This window comes from Protomyctophum parallelum (assembly GCF_964188405.1).
Source record: "Protomyctophum parallelum genome assembly, chromosome: 11".
Taxonomy (NCBI): domain Eukaryota; kingdom Metazoa; phylum Chordata; class Actinopteri; order Myctophiformes; family Myctophidae; genus Protomyctophum; species Protomyctophum parallelum.
Window position 1 is genome coordinate 41754677 of NC_139707.1, and position 18647 is coordinate 41773323.

The following is an 18647-nucleotide window of genomic DNA, read 5'->3' on the forward strand; positions in this document are numbered from 1 at the left end:
AGCGCCTGTTGTGCAATCCTTGATGTTGCGCAACAGTGAGACGTCATCGAAAATGTCCCCCCCCCCCCTGTTTAGCCGACGACAACGACAATCTTAAAACGTTAATAACTCGCAATCCAAATCATCCCGTCTAATTATAAAAAAAGATCTTGTTTTAGACGGCCCTCCGCTGTCCAGTCCCTAGTCTCGATAGATTTATTCTTACCTCCCGTTGTCGTCTGAGTGGTCTGGCTACATCTAGCTGCTACAGCCACATCCGGAACAACATCCGGTCCGTCCGTAAAAGTGCTCCGTTGCCATGATTTGAGTCGACTGGGTGCTAGAATTTAATGGATTAAATAACTCCAGGCAATTAAGGCGTTAACCAATGTTTGGTCGCTTTGTAACCCATTGAATCAATGAACTGGCAAGGACAATCGTGCGCGTAAATACGTCGATAAAATCCATTTCGATCGCGAGGGCAAACACTCGCATATATCCGTCTTGTTTTGACACGAGACGTTAAAGGCACAGCCCGTTAATCAGTTAATTAGTCAGAAGACATGTTGCGTGGCGATCATTGTAGCCTGTCTATCCCACGGAGGGAAAATGCATTATTGTCTTTGCGCTTGTTTTTTTTTTTCATGTGGTGGTGGGTAAAGACAACCAATCTTCACTGGGCTCTCTCTGCGCTCATGGTTGCTCATGCGAGGTGCATGTGAACAAAAGCGAAATGCATGGGCAAAGAGCCGCGGAGAGAGATCGGGTTTCCTACAGCGCTGCATGGCTCCCGGAGGAGACGTCACGGTTTGATTGAAGCTGTGCTCCGTCCAGGCCTCCCGGGACCTGGCGCTGAAACGGGAGAGCCTTTTTTTTCTCTTCTCTTCCCTCCTCCTCCTCCTCCTCCTCCTCCTCCTCCGCTCCACAAAGCTTTTTGTTCCGCTGAGGTTTGGAGCGCCGCACGGATCACTTCCCCGCAGAGAGACGTGTCACTGCCCCCGCCAGTGAACGGCACCCACAGCGCCAAAGAAGAGGAAAACCTGTCACTGTAGAACGGGCTGTGTGCGCAAATACATTCACATGCAATTTTTTCGATGATAAAATAAACGTCGACATTTAGCCCTATACTCGAATAGCTTTGTAGAAAAATAGGCGAAAGAAACTAATATAGTTTGAGGTATGGGCTATCTGTTGTTTTCTTTTTTTTTTAACCCATTTAGACCTACCATCGATTCTACAAATATCTTCTAAATCAATTCAAGACAGTTTTCTGAAAAAACTATGTTTCTATGTCAGTGGTTCTGAAACATTTTCATGTCAAGTACCCCCAAAAATATATGTATTTGGCCACCAACCCCCATTTGAAAATATGTTGTTCCAGGGACCCCCCAGAAGCAAAGATTTGAGTTAAAAACGTTCGCTCTGAAAGAATATATATTCAAAGATTTCCACCACATTTTCACGATTAAAAAGAATAGCAGACCTACAGGCTCGTAGCGGTGGCGCGCTATGAGCTTGTAGATCTGCTATTTTTCAATAGCTAAATTACAACATAATGTTTAAAACACCAAAAGGGGTTCCCACCCAAAATGGCTTAAACAAAAGCTCCTAGTATTTTGCAGTCAAAATATATATTTGTATTGATATTAAGGCCTATATTTTAATTAATTTGCATTGTGTCGGGCACACTGACCTTGCCTTGCCTAGACTTGGAAGATGGATTTGGTGGTAAAATAATGATGACACATCATCACCTCACGCTCCTTCTCGTCTCTGCAGGCCCCGTCTTGATCAAGCGTCCTCGTTTGTTTTTTAGATGTTAAAGCCTCGGGCGTCTATCTGACGAAATCCCACAGACACTCTGCAGCAGCGCAGCGCGATGATGGCAATAGAGTATATTACCCACCGCACCCTCCTGTATCCAAGAAATGAGTTATTGGGTCTTTGCATGCATATAGCCTAATTTGGAACCTGGCTAAATTGCTAGGCTAATTGTTTAAATTAATGAATGAAGAAGCTAATCCAAAAAACCACCAGCCATGATCCCTCATGTAAGCTCCCTGTTATACGGGAGGTGATCGACTTTGGGCTTATTTGCCAGTTTTTAATCAGAAATATTCAATAAACAAAAGCGTCTGTGCATTTCAAAGAAAAGTCAAGAGACCCCGATTGAACGCGAGGCGACTCGCATGCGCATCCCTATTACAATCGACCCCTTTGGAGACATAAAGGGCCATTTAGTCCTCATTTGGCGCGGCATGAATAGGGCCAGTTCAGCAGCGGTCGCCCGTTCTCCAGTGACAGCACGGGGCCAGACAATGTCGCCGTTGTTGCCTGCCATGCTGCCGAGGGGATTGTCCCGTGCACCGACTTGCGTGCGGCTGTGCAGCGGCTCGGGAGGACGGGAGGCCTTGTTTACAACTCGGCCTGCTAATAATGTGACAGCTGAAGATCCAACGTTGGCTCCTTCCAGCTTCTCCCCCTCGCTTCTGCATATAGCCAGCCAGTCAGCCAACCAACCTCCGTCCGTGCCTTTCCTCTGGTGGTGCGAGGCACACAAAGGAGGGAGGGAGGGAGAGGGAGCGGGGAGGCCTGTGCTTGGGGTTGGGGGTGAGAATATGTTGGTTAGTGCGGGTTTGATCTCGGCAGCCAATTTAGTGAGGAGGGTGCTAAAAAGAGACGTGCCTTTACTGAGATTTGCTACCGCTGATTTATGTTTTGTTCACCAGCGGTATGCGCTGCATTCCTTTCGACACGCACATGCGCACGCACACGTATGCGCGCGCGCGCACACACGCACAGCGTCGCTGTGGTGTGTGCATTTAATCCGTGTTTATCCCCACCCCACCCCCGTCGCTGCGGAGATTATCCTGCGTCACACCGCATTTTTTTTTAAGTCGATCGGAGCTCTGCGCTTCAGAGAGAGAGAGAGGGGGAGAGAGAGAGAGGGAGAGGGAGAGAGCGAGAGCTTGGCAGAACGCCAGGGACAAAGAGCAAGAGGGCGCCTACACTCCTACTCGCTTATAGCACGGCACAGCCTGGCCCGGCGTCCTAGTCTCATATCCCCACACGTCCCATTTACTGCCACAACAACACACCGAAGGCAACAGATAACACCATCACGGTGTATTCGTGCCCTGTTTTTCTTTTCTTTTTTTCCCTCCTCCTCCCTCAAAGTAGATCTATGTCTGTGTGTGTGTGTGTGTGTGTGTGTGTGTGTCTCACACACATGGCACACACACGGAAACGGTGCGCTGCTGCACGCAAAGGAAAGGTTCTGACGGGAGGCAGAGAGGCCGGGGAGAAGGGTCAGCGCTGCTCGGGGAGGAAATGATCAGCGGCGCCGGTTGCTCGTTCCGCCACGTATGACGGGTCACCCAAAGTTCAAGTCGCAATAATCACAGGAAGCGGACTTGGTCGCATTGGAGACAACGCTCGCTGTCTTGTTTTTCTTTTTTTCTTCTTTTCTTTCTGCACAGTCTCTCTCTCTCTCTTGAACTCTTTTAACTAACCGTTTTCGCCCCCTCCTTTCCTCCAAACATAGCCTACAATTGGCCACCGGACACCAGGCTACTAACGCAGCTCGGTAAAAAACACCCGGTGGTTTTCAGTTTAATGGTGCGAATCGAGCTCCGCTCCAGCGGTCTGTTTTATAAACGCAGCCCAGTCCCCCTCTCCACCCCTCCCCCCCCTGCCTGCTCGCTTAGTTTGCCGGCCACTGTGATGGATTGGATGGCCGTCGGGAGTTGTTTGTTGCGCAAACTATTCTTAGCAGCGGGAATGGGCGTCAACGCACTCAGCCTTCTCCTCTTTTCCTGCTGTAGATCTCTCTCTCTCTCTCTCTCTCTCTCTCTCTCTGTCTCTCTCTCTGACGCACACATGGCATTTAACAATAAGCGGCTGGGGTTGGTGATGCGCAGTCACCCAGTGCCCAATGAAGTACGGAGGATTATGTTTGTGTACAGCGAGGTGCGTGCCTATTGTGTGCAAATGGTTGTCGGCGCAATTTTAACAAGCTCTCAATTAGAGGTTGGGCCCAGTGCGAGCTTATAAGGTGCTGAGTTGAACTGCACGCAAAACCTGACAAGCCTATATAGCTTTGACGCCAGATGACTCAGGCAACGCGCCATCTTATTATAAACCTCAGCAGGAGAAACATGGTTTTAACCTGTCGTCGTTGCCGGACAAGAAGACTATTAATTTCATGGAACTCGCATGTCTCCCGAGTGCACAGGTGCCACGGTCTTACAAGCGAAAAGGCTTTTGGTTGGGCGGCCACGAGGGAAGTGTGGACTGCGACTTGCAGATAACCGTTTATAGGACGCACACATTGTGTGGCTGTGATAGTGTCAAAGTGAATTTAATTTATCTTCCCCAGATGTCTTCAACTCGGGGGCGTAGGGGCCTATAGGCTATAATAACTCCATTAGACACATGGTAGCCTACGGACAATGGGCGGTATAAATGGGCGGTATAGCTTTGTTTTATATAAGCGTGTAAGCGTGGACATCGACATTGGACCACACAATTCTGGCCAACTTCAGCATTTCTCCGCCGACACACGTTTTTCTTAATGGCTGCTGTAATTTTGCACTGCAACTTAACCCATTCTCGGGGCGGGAACCCCTTTTGGTGTTAGCATTATGCTATGCTTTAGCTATTGAAAAATAGCAGATCTACAAGCTCATAGCGCGACCACCGAGTGGCGCGCTACGAGCTTGTAGGTCTGCTATTTTTGAAGAATCGAAGAACCACTGACATAGAAACATGGCTTTTTCAGAAAACCGTCAGGATGTAGAAGACATTTTTAGAATCTGATCGTAGGGGGAAAATGGGTTAAGCAATGTGTGCGGGGGGGGGGGGGAACACTGCGCGCATGAGGGTATGGCGCATTTCTCAACGACAATATCTGTTTGTCCTAACACGCACACACACACACGCGCGCGCGCATGCAGTCAGTTCCGTTAGATGCGGATGTTGTTTAAGGCAGGCCGGGCCTTGGGATGAGAGAGAGGGGGGGGGGGTGACAAGGCCGGTGGGGGGCAGGGAGGAGGGGGAGGAGCTCTGTCGAACGCCCCGAGAGGCTGATTAATGGGCTTCAGGTCACGGTAATAAAAGCGGCGTGCCAGCGGCGGCAGCGTGAGGCTCACACAGACGCGTTGCTTTGCGATGATCGAAGAGCCAGAGTTTCTCTCTCCTGCTTGCATGTGCTCTCAGCATACTGTTGAGCATGGCCAGGCTTCGCTTTTTACTATATTAGCCCATTCCGGGCGGGAACCCCCTTTTTTTTGGTGTTTTAAGCATTGTTGTAGAGACCCTATTAGCTATTGAAAAATAGCAGATCTGCAGATCTAGCAGATCTAGCAGATAGCAGGTCTGCTATTTTTGAAAAATCGTTAAAATGTGGCGCAAATCTTTGACTATATATATTTCAGATCGAACATTTTGAACTAAAATATTTGCTTCTGGGGGGGGGTCCCTGGAACTACATATTTTGAGATGGGGGGGGGGGGGGGGTCCGTGGACCAATAGAGATAATTCTGGGGGTCCTTGACATGAAAAAGGTTGAGCACCACTGACATGGAAACTAGGTTTTTCAGATTTTTTTCCGGATTTAGAAGCCTTTTTTCTAAAATCGACCTCAGTCCAGAATGGGTTAGGGATCCGGTTCTCTCTCCCCACTCGCCCGCCTAATCCTCGCATCGGCTCTTCGAGTGCGCGTATGTTGTTTTTGCCCCAGCTGCACTTCATGGGTAGTCCGCTCTGACATCCAAGGATAATCTAATGGGGGAGGCATATCTGGAGCCCAGATCTCGGAGCACATTTTTATTGAACGTCACTTGACCCACGCAGCTACGTTCATGATTTATTTTTAACCCGTTTTGACCCGAGATCAGATTCTAAAAATGTCTTCTACATCCTGACAGTTTTCTGAAAAAGCCATGTTTCTATGTCAGTCGTTCTATTTTTCAAAAATAGCAGACCTACAAGCTCGTAGCGCGCCACTCGGTGGTGCGCTATGAGCTTGTAGATCTGCTATTTTTCAATAGCTAAAGCATAACGTAATGCTAACACCAAAAGGGTTCCTGCCCCAAAATGGGTTAAACAGTTTTATCACATTAACCCAAGTTTCCAAGTTCTGTATAGGTCTAATTTCTCTGTAGGCAACTGGGCATATAGGCCTATACCGACCCTATACAAAAAATAAGCGTAAACTTGTAATTGGCAATTGCTTCATGGATTGGAAACATCAAATTCGGTAACTCTTTACTTAAAGGTAGGGTAAGTTAAATGCTCTATATAGCCTGCTTGTGCCTTGTAGTACTTGCTATATAGTGTTAAACGGAAAATGCATTTTCAGCCAGGTTTGGGATACCCTTTTATCCAATCAGGATAGAGAACTCAGCCAAGATACAGATTAAACAAAAGTGACACAAATAAATTAGCAGACACAATTGGAACTGGAACACTATAATTTCTTTTACTTCCTGATAATTAAAGGGATGGGGAGACCCTCGTTAGCAATGATTACTATCAGAATATGGTGCTTTTAACAACCACGACAAAAACATTGTTTCGTCGAAACAATATCACTTAGCCTACCCTGCCTTTGTTAAAAAAAATCCACAGGTTGACAAACTAGGCATACGGTAGCTAATGTTGTGCATGGACGCTGTATTTTATGTTGTGTAAATATTCATAGAAATGCCACCCTACATGTTTGTTTACACACATGAGTGTCACAGCTTTTTGCATTGTACTTTTGAGATGCACTTGAAAATTGTCAAATTTGCTTCACATGCTTCATACCAACTAGTTATGCTTACATGTATATAACTGCTCCAAACAGCAGCACAATTAGTATTGTTTGTCTGTGACACAGCTCTATTTACACCTCTTTATTCCCTTTTTATAGTTGTATTTATTTTATTTATGTACATACATTTACTAGTCTTGATAGTTTCTTAGGTTTTCTTTATTTCCTGTTTGCTTGTTTGGCAAATGTAAACGTATGTTTTCTCATGCCAATCAAGCCCAATTGAATTGAATGCATGATGGGTAGATTCTCTAATCCTTCTGATGGGGGGGGGGGGGGGGAGTGGGAGTATTTTGAACATTTTTCATTTCATAATGTGTTTAATGCTCTGAATCAGTAAAACAAAATGACAGTGTATTGTCAAATACTCGCTGGTCTATTGGCTGCTCATCATTAAATCTTTCTAAAAGTCAGCCTAGTATTTTTACATTGCAGTCCGTTACACAATACTTTTTGACTCGACACAAATAATATGCTAAATATTCACGGGGTCACTGTGTTTCATCGTAGTCTTTGTATTGTTATGGGAAATATTGTGGCAGCATTTGGCCTGCTATTGCTGAATCACCGTTTTTGTTAATTTTCCATTTTGGTCTGTTTACTATTTGTCCCTTGAATATTCAATTCAAAGTGTGTGCCTCAGTGCCTGTCTGTTTTTCCCTGTGTGTGTGTGTGTGTGTGTATGTGTGTTGGTGCGAGTGTTTGTTGATCTGTGGCCCCGTGTGTTGGCGGGCGGTAAATGGTCTCCCACCGTAGCGGTCTCTGATGTATAATCTTGGCTCGCTCCGTTCGGCTGAGGGAAGGGAGAGAGAGCGAGCAGGTCAAGGAGGGCACAGAGAAACCAGTGTGTGGAGAACGTGACTGAATAGATGGCGGCCCCCACAATGCTCGTCTAGCCCACTGGGTGGGCGGGAGAGAGGGGCCGCTAGAGGGTGGTGGAGGGAGAGGAGGAGGGGGGCCGGGGTGGGGGGAGGAGGAGGAGGAGGAGGAGAGGGAGGAGGGAGGGGGGGGGGGGGGCGTGTGAGGGGTGTTGACGGGTGGGAGGAGGAGGGAGGGGGCCAGCGCAAGGGGGCCACACACTGCTTTCATTTCTTGCGACTATATTCCATTGGGGTCATGAGTGCGTTCTGTGCGCGCACGCAGTGTGTGTCTGCAAGAGAGGGGGAGAGACGACGGCGCAGGAGGAAGTACAATGATAGATATAGCTGGCAGAGCAATTGTCTCCCCTTCGTGCTGTGCTCTGCTCCACCACCATACCCCCCCCCCCCCCCCCTCCCCCCCTCTCTCGCTTCTCTCTCTTGCTGCGCTGAAAGGGCTGCGGTGGCTCTGTCATCTGTAAATGCGGACAGCTGCTCTTGGTGAAAGCGTCACGTTGGCTGTATAGCATCGTCACACGCAATTGCTGTACAATGGAAACATTACGCGTGTCGATATGTTATTTATTCACTTTATATACCATTTTGACCTGAGATCAGATTAAAAAAAAAAGTCTTCTTCATCCTGACAGTTTTCTGAAAAAGCTATATTTCTATGTCGGTCGATCTTTTCAAAAATAGCAGACCTATACAAGCTCGTAGCGTGCCGCTCGTAGCGTGCCGCTCGGTGGCACGCTATGAGCTTGTAGATCTGCTATTTTTCAATAGCTAAAGCACAACATAATGCTAACACCGAAAGGGGTTCCCGCCCCAAAATGGGTTAAACAACTGAAAAGTTAACATACTGTATATCGTTTTTTTCCCTGTTTTTTAAGTTCACCACTATGAGACTTAAAAACAACTTTAAAAAAAAGTTATAAAAAAAAGAAAAAAACTGGTCCACCGTGGCATCACAACAGAGCTGTTGTGGCGTGTATGTGCACATGTGGTAGACCCCAGACACTGAGTGCTAACTGTTTGCTCGTCTCCGCAGGGCAACATCTGTTCGTGATGCTGAGGCACAGACCAACCTGGAACTAAGACAAGGAAACCACATCACACAAAACATGGCAAGTCCGCCCTGCTCCGTTAGCTGCCCCGTGCACGTTGCCATTATCTGGCACTATACACACATGGTCCGTTTCTTTTATTTGGATGCCAGCGTGTCCACCTGGCATTACCGGACATCTGTCACCTGCTAAATTGTTTCTGTGTTTTTGTTGTTGTTGCAGTGGATGCTTTGGTTAATGGCTTTAAGATTATCTGCATTGCACGCACACATTCAAATGGTATTTCTCTGTATATATATATATATATATATTTGTGTGCTGCCGTGTATTCGTTTTTATTCGCCGTTTCTCTTTTTATCAGGTGGATGCGAGGTTAACGCCTCTGTCAGCCATGGGGCTGGACCGAGGCGCCCTGATGCGCGAGGGCCTCCGCCTCCACGGCGGCGTGGTCTACCCGGGCATCCGGGCGCTGACGGCCGAGAAGGGCCGCGAGGGAGCGGCCCACCCTCTCGCCTACGGCCGGGAAGGCATGCAGGAGCTGATCTACAAGCCCGAGTCCCCCCACGACAGCCGCAAGGCCACCAACGGCTACCTGCAGGGACTCTACAAGGGCGGGCCCCCGGGGGGGCCTCCGCAGCCCTGCGGCTTGGACCGCAGAGGAATGGGGCCCGGTGGGGAGAAGCCGTCGGAGCTGGGCGGCCTGGCGGGCGCCGGCGGCGGCTACCTCCGCCTGCCCTGGCTGAGCCCCTACCCCGAAGCGAGCATGTATCCCTTCATGGACTCGTCCAAGTACGCGGCCCTGAGCATGTACAAGGCCTCGCTCCTCAGCCAGCCCAACCCCTATCTGCCGCAGCACCTGGCCTATCAGTCCCTGTGCTCGGCTCAGGGCCCCGCGGCCGCCACCTCCGCCGCCGAGCGGCTCTTCTACATGACGCCTTACCCCCCCTCTCCCATCTCGTCGCCCATGGTGGCGCCCCCCATGAGGATCCCCGCCGTGACGGTGGCCCCCACCATGGTGCATTGCCAGGACAAGGGGCTGAACGTGGGGCCTCCGTTCGGCCAGCAGCTCCACCAGCCTTCTCACGGTCAGCAGCAGCAGCAACATCACCCATCGGAGAGGGAGCGGTCGCCCAGCAGGATCGGCAAGCCGAGCCGACCCCCGTCCGGGAAAGGCCCCAACGGCGGCGGCAACAACAACAACAACGGCAACGTCAACAACAACAGTAACTGTAGTACTGGCAACGCCGGCGGGAACAACAGCAGCCTCCCCGTCGATTCTTCTCCTCACGCCTCTTCTCGCCACCCGCAAGCTCCACAACCTCCTCCCGCCCTCATCGACAGCTCCATGGACTTACAGAGGCCGGTCCCCAGAATACCCACCTCGGCGGCCTCCTCCTCCTCCTCCTCCTCTTCCTCCCAGTCCATGCCTCATCTGTTCTCTGTGAGCAGCATGGCCGCGGGGGATCAGCCCTCTCCCGCCCGGCCCAGTCCTCACAAACCCAGGCCCAGGGACGGGCCAGCCGATCACAGAGGAGGGGGCGAGAGAAGGCCGAGCAGGTCCCCCTCCAAGACTAGCTTTGACCGGCCCGCTCATCAGCCCCCCGCTACCAAAGAGCAAGCCGAGAAGCCCCTCGACCTGTCGGGAAGGATGCTGGAGTTTGGCCTGCCTCCCAACGGATTCCCCGTCAAGATGGACACGTTGGCTCCGGGGGCGCGCTACGGAATGGCTCCCAGCCGAGAGCTCTTAAAGGAGACACTGTCCATGTCTCCCCCCTTGCACCCTCACTCTGTGGTCAGCAGCACTTCCTCCAAGGCCTCTGAGAGGCCAGAGATGATCAGCACTTTACACTCCTCCTGGGTGGTGCCCAACCCCCCACCCTCTCTCACACAGCACACCCCCGGTCGGCCCCTGTCCCCGAGGTCCAACGCGGACCAGGGCCCTCCCCAAGCCAAAGGCTCTTCTCCCTCCGTCATCAAACACAAGGGCCTGGAGAGGGTCCCTCCCCAGCAGCGCAGCTCCTCCTGCCCCAGGATAGGGGAGCCCAACCACGCCGTGCCCTCCTCCGCCTCTCTGGTCACGTCCAGGCCCGTCTCCCCCAAGCCCAACGGCGGCGACTGGGCCAAACACAGCCCCGGCCAGTCGGAGCATCCCGGCGCGGCGCCGGGCCACCACAGGGAGTCGGAGAGAGAGAAGTCCTCCCAGGCCTCCAAGAGAGGCGAGACGATTCCGGACGTGCCGTCGTACAAGCGGCCCTGTCTGGAGAACGGCCATCCTCCGGGCCACCTGTATCTGCCTCAGAGCGACGCCTACCTGAACCACAGCCTGGCCTACGCCAACCGGTACCTCCACTACTCCATCCCCGACGGCATGGCACTTCATTCCCATCCCCTCGCGGGGAAAGGCCCGGTCTACCCCCATCCGGTCCTGCTGGACAGCCTCTACCCGTCCCACCTGGCGGCCAAACACCCCATGGCGCCCTACCACAGCCTCCCAGCCGGTCCCGGAGGCGAGTACCTCACCTACAACTCCCAGGAGATGGCCCATCCTCTGATGCAGCCTCACCAAGCGGACACCAACAAGCCCCAGGAGAGGGCCGACGCGAGCCTTAAACCCCGGGGGCAGGAGAAGCCGCCCAGGGGCCCCGCCGAAGAATGTGGAGGTCACAGAGACCGCGGCGGCGGCGTGCTGCTGGTGGCGGGGGAGGGGAGCCAAGTGAAGCCCGAGAGGGATGCGGGGGAGCAGCAGCACGGTGGTGGCGGGCACGCCAAGACCCTCTCTTCATCGTTGTCCTCCAGAGACAAGATTGTCTGCATCGACCTCGTTCACTCGGACACGGACGTGGAGTCCACGCCGGCTGTCAACAAGCAGCCTCATCCAGTGCCCGCCGCTAAGGTCAACCAAAATGAATGTTGTCATGGCAGCCAGAGTCAGACGAAGACCGAAGCCGAGCCAAAACACCAACACCACCAGCACCCTTCTTCTCACACCGTCCACCGTGACCACCACCACAGCCCCTCCCTGAAGCACAACCACGCCGAGCGGCAGTCGGAGGCTCCGTTCGGGAGGCCGAGGGTTTCCCAGCAGGACACGGGCGGCTATCCCGGCGCGACGTCCAGTCCTCCTCCCACCTCCCCGGCGCTCCTCGCTCTCCGAGCCGAGGACAGCGCCGAGGAGGAGCACAGCCTCAGCTCCGACCCCGAGGACCAGGACCCGAGCACCCTGCGCTGCGCCCGCACCTCCGGCTTCTACGGGAAGGACCGAGGGGACGGCAGGGGGAGACGCGCCCCGCCGCCTCTCCCCGCCCTGTACCGCACGGACACCACCGGGAGGGACGTGGAGGGACGGGAAAGGGGGCTCGAGAGGGGGGACGCCGCCGAGCGGGAGGACAGCATCGTGGACCCGGAGGAGTCTCACGGAGAGGTGGACGAGGACGACGGGGAGGAGGGGTGCCACGGGTCCTCCAAAGGCTCCCGGAGGTCCAGCCTGGCCAAGAGGATCGCCAACTCCTCGGGCTACGTGGGCGACCGCTTCAAATGCGTCACCACTGAGCTGTACGCCGACTCCAGCAAACTGAGCCGCGAGCAGAGAGCGCTGCAGGTGAGCCCCGCAGCACTGTGGAAAGCGGGATTATAGGGTGGGAAAGGAATGGGAGAGGTGTGTTTTTTTTGTGGTCACTGACTGAGCAGAGGCACCATGGCGGTATACACATTTGGAACACACATTTTTAGTTTGCCTCATACACGATCCAAGACGCAATCGATCTTGTAAATCCTCCTCTTTTTGCTGGGGTTAAGTGTCCCTGCTTGGCATCCATGGCACAATATTCAGACACAAGCAGTAGATTTCAGAGCGATATAGGGCCAACATTTACTTGCACACCACACCACTGCTACTGCGGTACCATTTCCTCAGTGAACTTGTGCAAGGGGTAGTTTTTGAAGCCAGGCCAACTTGCCACGGCAATAAGCTAGTCGAAGGGCAGTTCAAAGGTTAACCTAGACTGCCATCCCCTGTATGTTGATTAGGGAACAGTCCGTGTTAAAGGTTGTTCCCTCGTTCAGAGGTGCAACACCCTGTGTGTGCGTCCATGTGCAATTGGTTGGCGCTAACAGCAATGCGTTACTGCTGACTGTGCTATGGAGCGCCACTACTATATAGTTTTTGAGAGCGTGACTGTGTGGCTGCCTCATGGTTCAACACAGTGCCTCTGGCTACGCTTAACCCAAAAGGTGAGCTGAAAGGGGGCCCCCACAGTGTGCTTCAAATCCACCGGCAGCCCCTCTTTGGGGGCCCCTCTTAGCACTCTGCTCCATGCCCCCATCCCCCCCTCCCCCCCTCCCGTGCTATCCCCCCCCCCCCCCCCCCCTCTCCCCTAGAGCCCCCCCCCCCGTCCTACTGGGCCTGGTTGCTGTCCAAGGTCATAACTCTCTCTCCCCCTTGGCTAAAAGGCCCCGGCTCGTCACTCACATCGCACGACACTCATGAATGCACACGCACACAGACACACAATTACCAGCAATGCCGCCTGCGGTGTGCCATCGACCTTTCAGCCCCTTCCCACTCATATACGCACAGTTAAGCTATTTATGTTAGACTGGTGTCTTTGGCCCCTTCTGCTTAGCGTTAAGCACAGGAACATGAAATGCGGCATATTGGATGTTTAGCGACTGAGGCAGATATGTTAATGGGTTGCACATGTCTCCGGCGTTATATGCACATGTCGTTGCGAATAACGCACCCCCCTGAAAAACCTGGTGGTTTGTCTGTGTCACGCTCGCCGATGCAGAGCCGCAACACACACAAAGCTATCAAATAATTTATCTTCTGGATATCTACTACGTTGATGTTAACCTGGAGATCTGGTTGAAAGAGTGGCCACTGCAAAATCACTGATAATCATTCCTTTTCTGACGGAAAAAAAAGCTAAATTATTACGAAATCTTTTTTGCATGACTCCAGTTCAGAATGTGAATAATTTGATAGTTTTGATGCTGTTATTCTCATGATTGAACCTGTTGACTCATTTTATTTGACTGTGTTGCTTTGTGGGATTGTGGCTGCCTGTTGTTGAATGTATATATATAAAAAAAAAAGAGAAAGACATGCAAAAAAAAAAAAGTAATTAAAAAAAAAATGAAATGATGGACAGAATATTGAGCCCCCCCATTCTAATTGCTTAGATGGAAGTCATATCACAAGAGGAGAGTAATATAAGTCAACCTGCTGCTAACTGGGAGGTCAGTTCTTTACATTTCTTATCACATCTACCCCTCAGACAGGCTTTCTCTCCTCCTTTATTTCTCTGCACTCTCGATCTCTTATTTTTCCACAGTTATTTTCTCTCTCTGCCTATCTTTCCCCTCTCTATCTCTGTTGTTCTTTCTTTCTCTCTCTCTCTCTCTCTCTCTCTCTCTCTCTCTCTCTCTCTCTCTCTGTGCCTCAGGGCTTTAGTCATATGTGTTTCCTAGCTGTGTTCATGTTTCAGGAAGGGAGATGCCAGGACTTATAGGGCCCCAGAGCGCATGGACTCACAGTGGCTGCCTTTAGTCTTAACCCATGTCTGGATGCCATGCTTGTTGATTTATCTGTCTCTCTGTCCTTGTGTGTTTTATTGATTTTTTTTATTATTTATTACATTTTACTCGTTGACATATTATTTTGTTTGTTTTTTGGTAGTTTTTTTGTTTTTTTGTTGTCAAGACAACGTGATTTCTGATGCAATGTTTGCTTCGGTTAGCTGTTGAGACCAGATTGAGGCTTAGAGAGAGGTGTATGTGCGGTGCGAGGGCAGACAGTGAGTGGTTTTCATGGGTTTCTCTCTGTATGTGTGCGCGCGTGTGTGTGTGTCTGTCTTTTGTGTCCTGTGTGTCTGCTATACGTAAATGTGTGTTCGTGCGCGCGCGTTGTCTTGTCTGCATGCGTGTGTGTGTTGTGTGTGTGTGTGTGTGTGTGCGTGTGTGCGTGCGCATAGCGGGCAATGATGCGGTTCTCGGAGCTGGAGCTGAAGGAGAAGGAGGGAGGCGGCGGCGGCGGCGGCGTGTGCGTGTCTGCCTTGGCTGTGGCAGCAGGACGGGACTTGGCCGCCGGCCAGCGCAGAGAGCGAGAGCTGGAACACTGCCAACACACCACCAGGCAGGGAGAGAGGGAGGGTGAGTAACCCAGCACCACACACACACACACACACACACACACACACACACACAGTCACACACGCACACCTACACACGCTATTTCCGAGAGCGGAACGCTCTGAAAGGGACACGCACGGAAAATCGGCTCTTTTCACATAACGCGCGCGCGAAAAGCACACGGTCGCGCATGCACACTCGCACGCACATGCGCCAAACGCTGAGGCAAGACTAGGTCACTCTGAAAAGACGATATCTCTCTCTCTCCCTCCCTGTTCAGCGCACACGCACGACCATGCGTGTGTTGTGTGTGTGTGTGTGTGCGCGTGCACACACACACACGTACACGCTTACACAAGCAAGAAGCGCCAGAGAGAGAGAGAGGGAGAGAGAGAGAGAGAGCACGAGGGAGTTTTATTTTCAAGAAGCCTTTTGTGCTTATCTGCGCGGAGCGACGATCGAGGGAGGGAGGGAGAGATTGCACGAGCGAGAGAAGGAGGGGTGGGGGGAGGGGGGGGGGGGCAGCAGCAGCGGCAGCAGCAGCAGGAGGAGGAGGAGGGGCAGCAACAGCGAGTCAGAGTGAATGCGGGGGAGAGTTAGCGGGTGAAAGCGGATGGGAGAGCGCAACGGAAAGAGAGGAGGAGGAGGGGTGGGGGGGGGGGGGGGGGGGGGTTACTTACGTTGGCTGGGAGCCCAGCTGTGTGTTGGAGCGAGGCCGGGGCTGACGTGTGAGCCTAATTATGGCACGGAGAGGGAAAGGGAGAGAGAGAGAGAGAGAGAGAGAGAGAGAGGGAGGGAAGAGAGAGAGCGAGCGCAGGGGGGGGTGGTGTGTGGGTGTGTGGGTGGGTGGGTGGGGGGAGGGTTAAGGGGCTAGAGTCACGCTCTGTGTGGGAAGGGCGTGGCGGCGCGGTCATGCCGTGGGGGATGACAGAGGTGGGGGGGGGGAGGGGGAGGGTGGTGACGTGCGCACACGCAGAGAGAGAGAGAGCAGAGCGCAGGATGTTTTCTCTCCTCTGTCCTGAATGGAAGCGCGAGCGAGCGAGCGGCCGCCTCGAACCAGTCGAGAGGAGAACCGCTGGCTCGCCTCGCATCAGATTAAAAAGTCTTTACCCCATCAAAGTTTTACTGCCTGTCTTTAAAGGAGAATAAAAGCTGGCTGGTGTTTAACTGGCATTCTCCCTCCTGCCCCCCCCCCCCCCTCCTCCTCCCCCTGTGCCCCACCCACCCCACCCCATGTTTCTGGGCTTTTCCTCCCATCGTGCCTGGTGGTCGGTCCGTCCGTCTGGGTCTATCCCTTCATGTTTTTCCCTCCCTCGTCTGTCCCCCTTTTCCCTTTCATCTCCTGCCGTCTTGTTTTTGCCTTTCCCGGTTCTCCCTCCCTCCCCGGATATTCCTTTCCCCGTTGCCCCTATATTTCCAACCCCCCCCCCCCCCCCACCCTGTGCACTCAGGTGTCCGGCCAGCCTACGGCAACAACAGGGTTCCAGTCCTCCAGAGGTGCGGGGGCCCGCGGGAGCCCCCGTCCCCCGGCCAGGGGGCCCGAGAAGGGGCCAGGAGCGGTGGCCAAGGAGGGCCGCTCATGTACGAGGGAGCCAGGAAGGCAGCGAGAGACTCTGAAGGCGGCTATTGTTCGCCCCCCACGTTGGCACCGGCCAACGGGCACCTCCAGGACATCGCCGGGCCCACCAGGAAACGCCCTCTCTGCCACGAGGAGGAGGAGGAGGAGGAGGAGGAGGAGGAGGAAGACGGATGGGAGCGGGAGATGAAGGCGTCCCACCCGGAGAAAAGAGCCAAGCTCTGTGCTGCTGCCGGTGAGAAACGTTGTCGTCTATACTGACTCGCCCTCAATTTCTGCCCTCTCTCTCTCCACGCCTTCGCATCTTCATATTCATACGGCAGGTTGTAGTGAACTGCCCCTCATCACTTCTCTCCCCGATCAATCCCACCTTAAAAAACACGCCGCCACAAACCGCTTTGTCCCCGTCTCTCCCTTCCTGTGTGTGTCTCTGTGTGGCAGTGGCAGCCCAGCTCAGAGCGGAGAAGTCTTTTAATCCTGTCTTTGAGCGGAGCGCGAGGGGGAGAGAGAGAGAGAGAGGGGGAGAGCGGGAGAGAGAGAGTTTGGGGGGGTGGATGGGGGGGTGGATGGGGGTGGATGAGGGAGGGGTGGGCAGCCATTCTCCCTTCTATTCAGCGCTGTCGTTCCTCCGCTGTGCTTACCCGCCCTCTTCAAAGCTGCTCTTTTCTTCTTCTCTTTTCATCTCTTCTCTTTCTTCCCTCGTCTGTTTGGGTTGCTTTCCTCCTTTTTTTCTTTTTTTTTTCCCCTTTTTTTTTTTTTTGGCATGAGGTATCGCTCTCTCGCTCTTCCAGCAGCGCTGGCAGACGAGTGGAATATCCACCCCCCCCCCCCCCCACACACACACACACATGAATTTTGAGGGGGGGAGTCGCTCCCTTTAGTTTGCTCTCTCTCTTTCTCTCTCTCTCTCTCTCTCTCTCTCTCTCTCTCTCTCTGTATGCAGTTCTTTAATATCTTTCCTCTCCGTCACCTTGTGCTTTCCTTCTGTTTCAAATTCGGTTGCCTGCCTGCCTGGCGCGTGTGTGTGTGAGCTGTGAGGCTCAGAGGAGGTTTTGTGGTCTGTAACGGCTAATGCCCTTTGTTCTGGGCGTTGCGTTCCATGTGTGTAGTTTATAATATGTTGCCGGGGCTGTCCGTGAGCATAGGCAGCTGTACAATATACAGTATATATATATATATCAGGGTGGGGGGGGGGGGGGGGGCAACTTTGATGTTGGAGAGGGGCCACCATAGTTCCACACTCATCCCAGAGGGCAGTATTCACATTACTGTCGTAGCAGTTTTGATTTCAATTGAAATCCTGAATATTTATTTTGATATCTTTTGAATTGGAATCCTGGAGAAAAAATATATATAATTTAATTTCAAATGCATTTAGTTATAGTCATTAACTTTATGAACTAAATGCCAAATACATTGGACATGACAAAAGACGATTACATTTTAATACTAGTCATTCAGCTACTAACATAGAAGCGGGTCATGGTTGCATGTTTGGAATTGTAACAGCTGAAATCAATCATACTGTGATATTGGTGTGGACGCATGTGGCCAATTGCCCATGTATGGGCAATTGGCAATATGTGGCAATATGTATTAACCCATCTGAACGGGAACCCATTTTGGTGTTAGCATCATGTTATGCTTTAGCTATTGAAAAATAGCAGATCTACAAGCTCATAGCGCGCCACCGAGTGGCGCGCTACGAGCTTGTAGGTCTGCTATTTTTGAAAAATCGAAGAGCGACTGACATAGAAGACATTCTTAGAATCTGATCTCAGGTCAGAATGAAAACTGTCAGGATGTAGAAGACATTTGTAGAATCTGACCTCAGGTCAGAATGGGATATATATGTAATATAATGTAATAATATATATGTGTAAAGGTCGGCATATATATTTCTATAAATGTGTGCACCTCCTCCTTGTCCCAGACGAGTGCTCGCAGCCCTGCGTCGACGACGAGGAGGAGGAGGACGAGGAGGTGAGGAAGCTCAAGGTGTGCATCGAGCTGACGGGCCTGCGCCTCAGCAAGCCGGCCGTCCCCGGCGCCGTCCCCATCCCCCGACCGGCCCGAGGTCAAGCTGGAGAGGCCGCCGTGGCCGTCTCAGCCGCGCGGCGGCGGCGGGCCTCCTCCCCTCCTCCGGCCAACAAGCCCTGCAGCAGCCCTGCGGCCAGCGGGACCGCAAGGTCCGCGCCAGCGACCTCAACATGGACGACAGG

General features: G+C 52.5%; 1 protein-coding gene across 1 annotated transcript in view; it reads left to right on the forward strand.

Annotated features, from left to right (window-relative positions):
• Positions 1-18647, forward strand: part of bcor (BCL6 corepressor) — a 42434-nt gene that overhangs the window by 3902 nt on the left and 19885 nt on the right. The window contains 7 exon segments of the mRNA XM_083776809.1: positions 8705-8780; positions 9082-12318; positions 13902-13958; positions 14693-14870; positions 16301-16660; positions 18359-18580; positions 18583-18647. The exon segment at positions 18583-18647 is cut by the window's right edge and continues 62 nt beyond it. Of these exon segments, the coding sequence (XP_083632935.1) occupies positions 8778-8780; positions 9082-12318; positions 13902-13958; positions 14693-14870; positions 16301-16660; positions 18359-18580; positions 18583-18647 (4122 nt within the window). The 5' untranslated portion in view covers positions 8705-8777.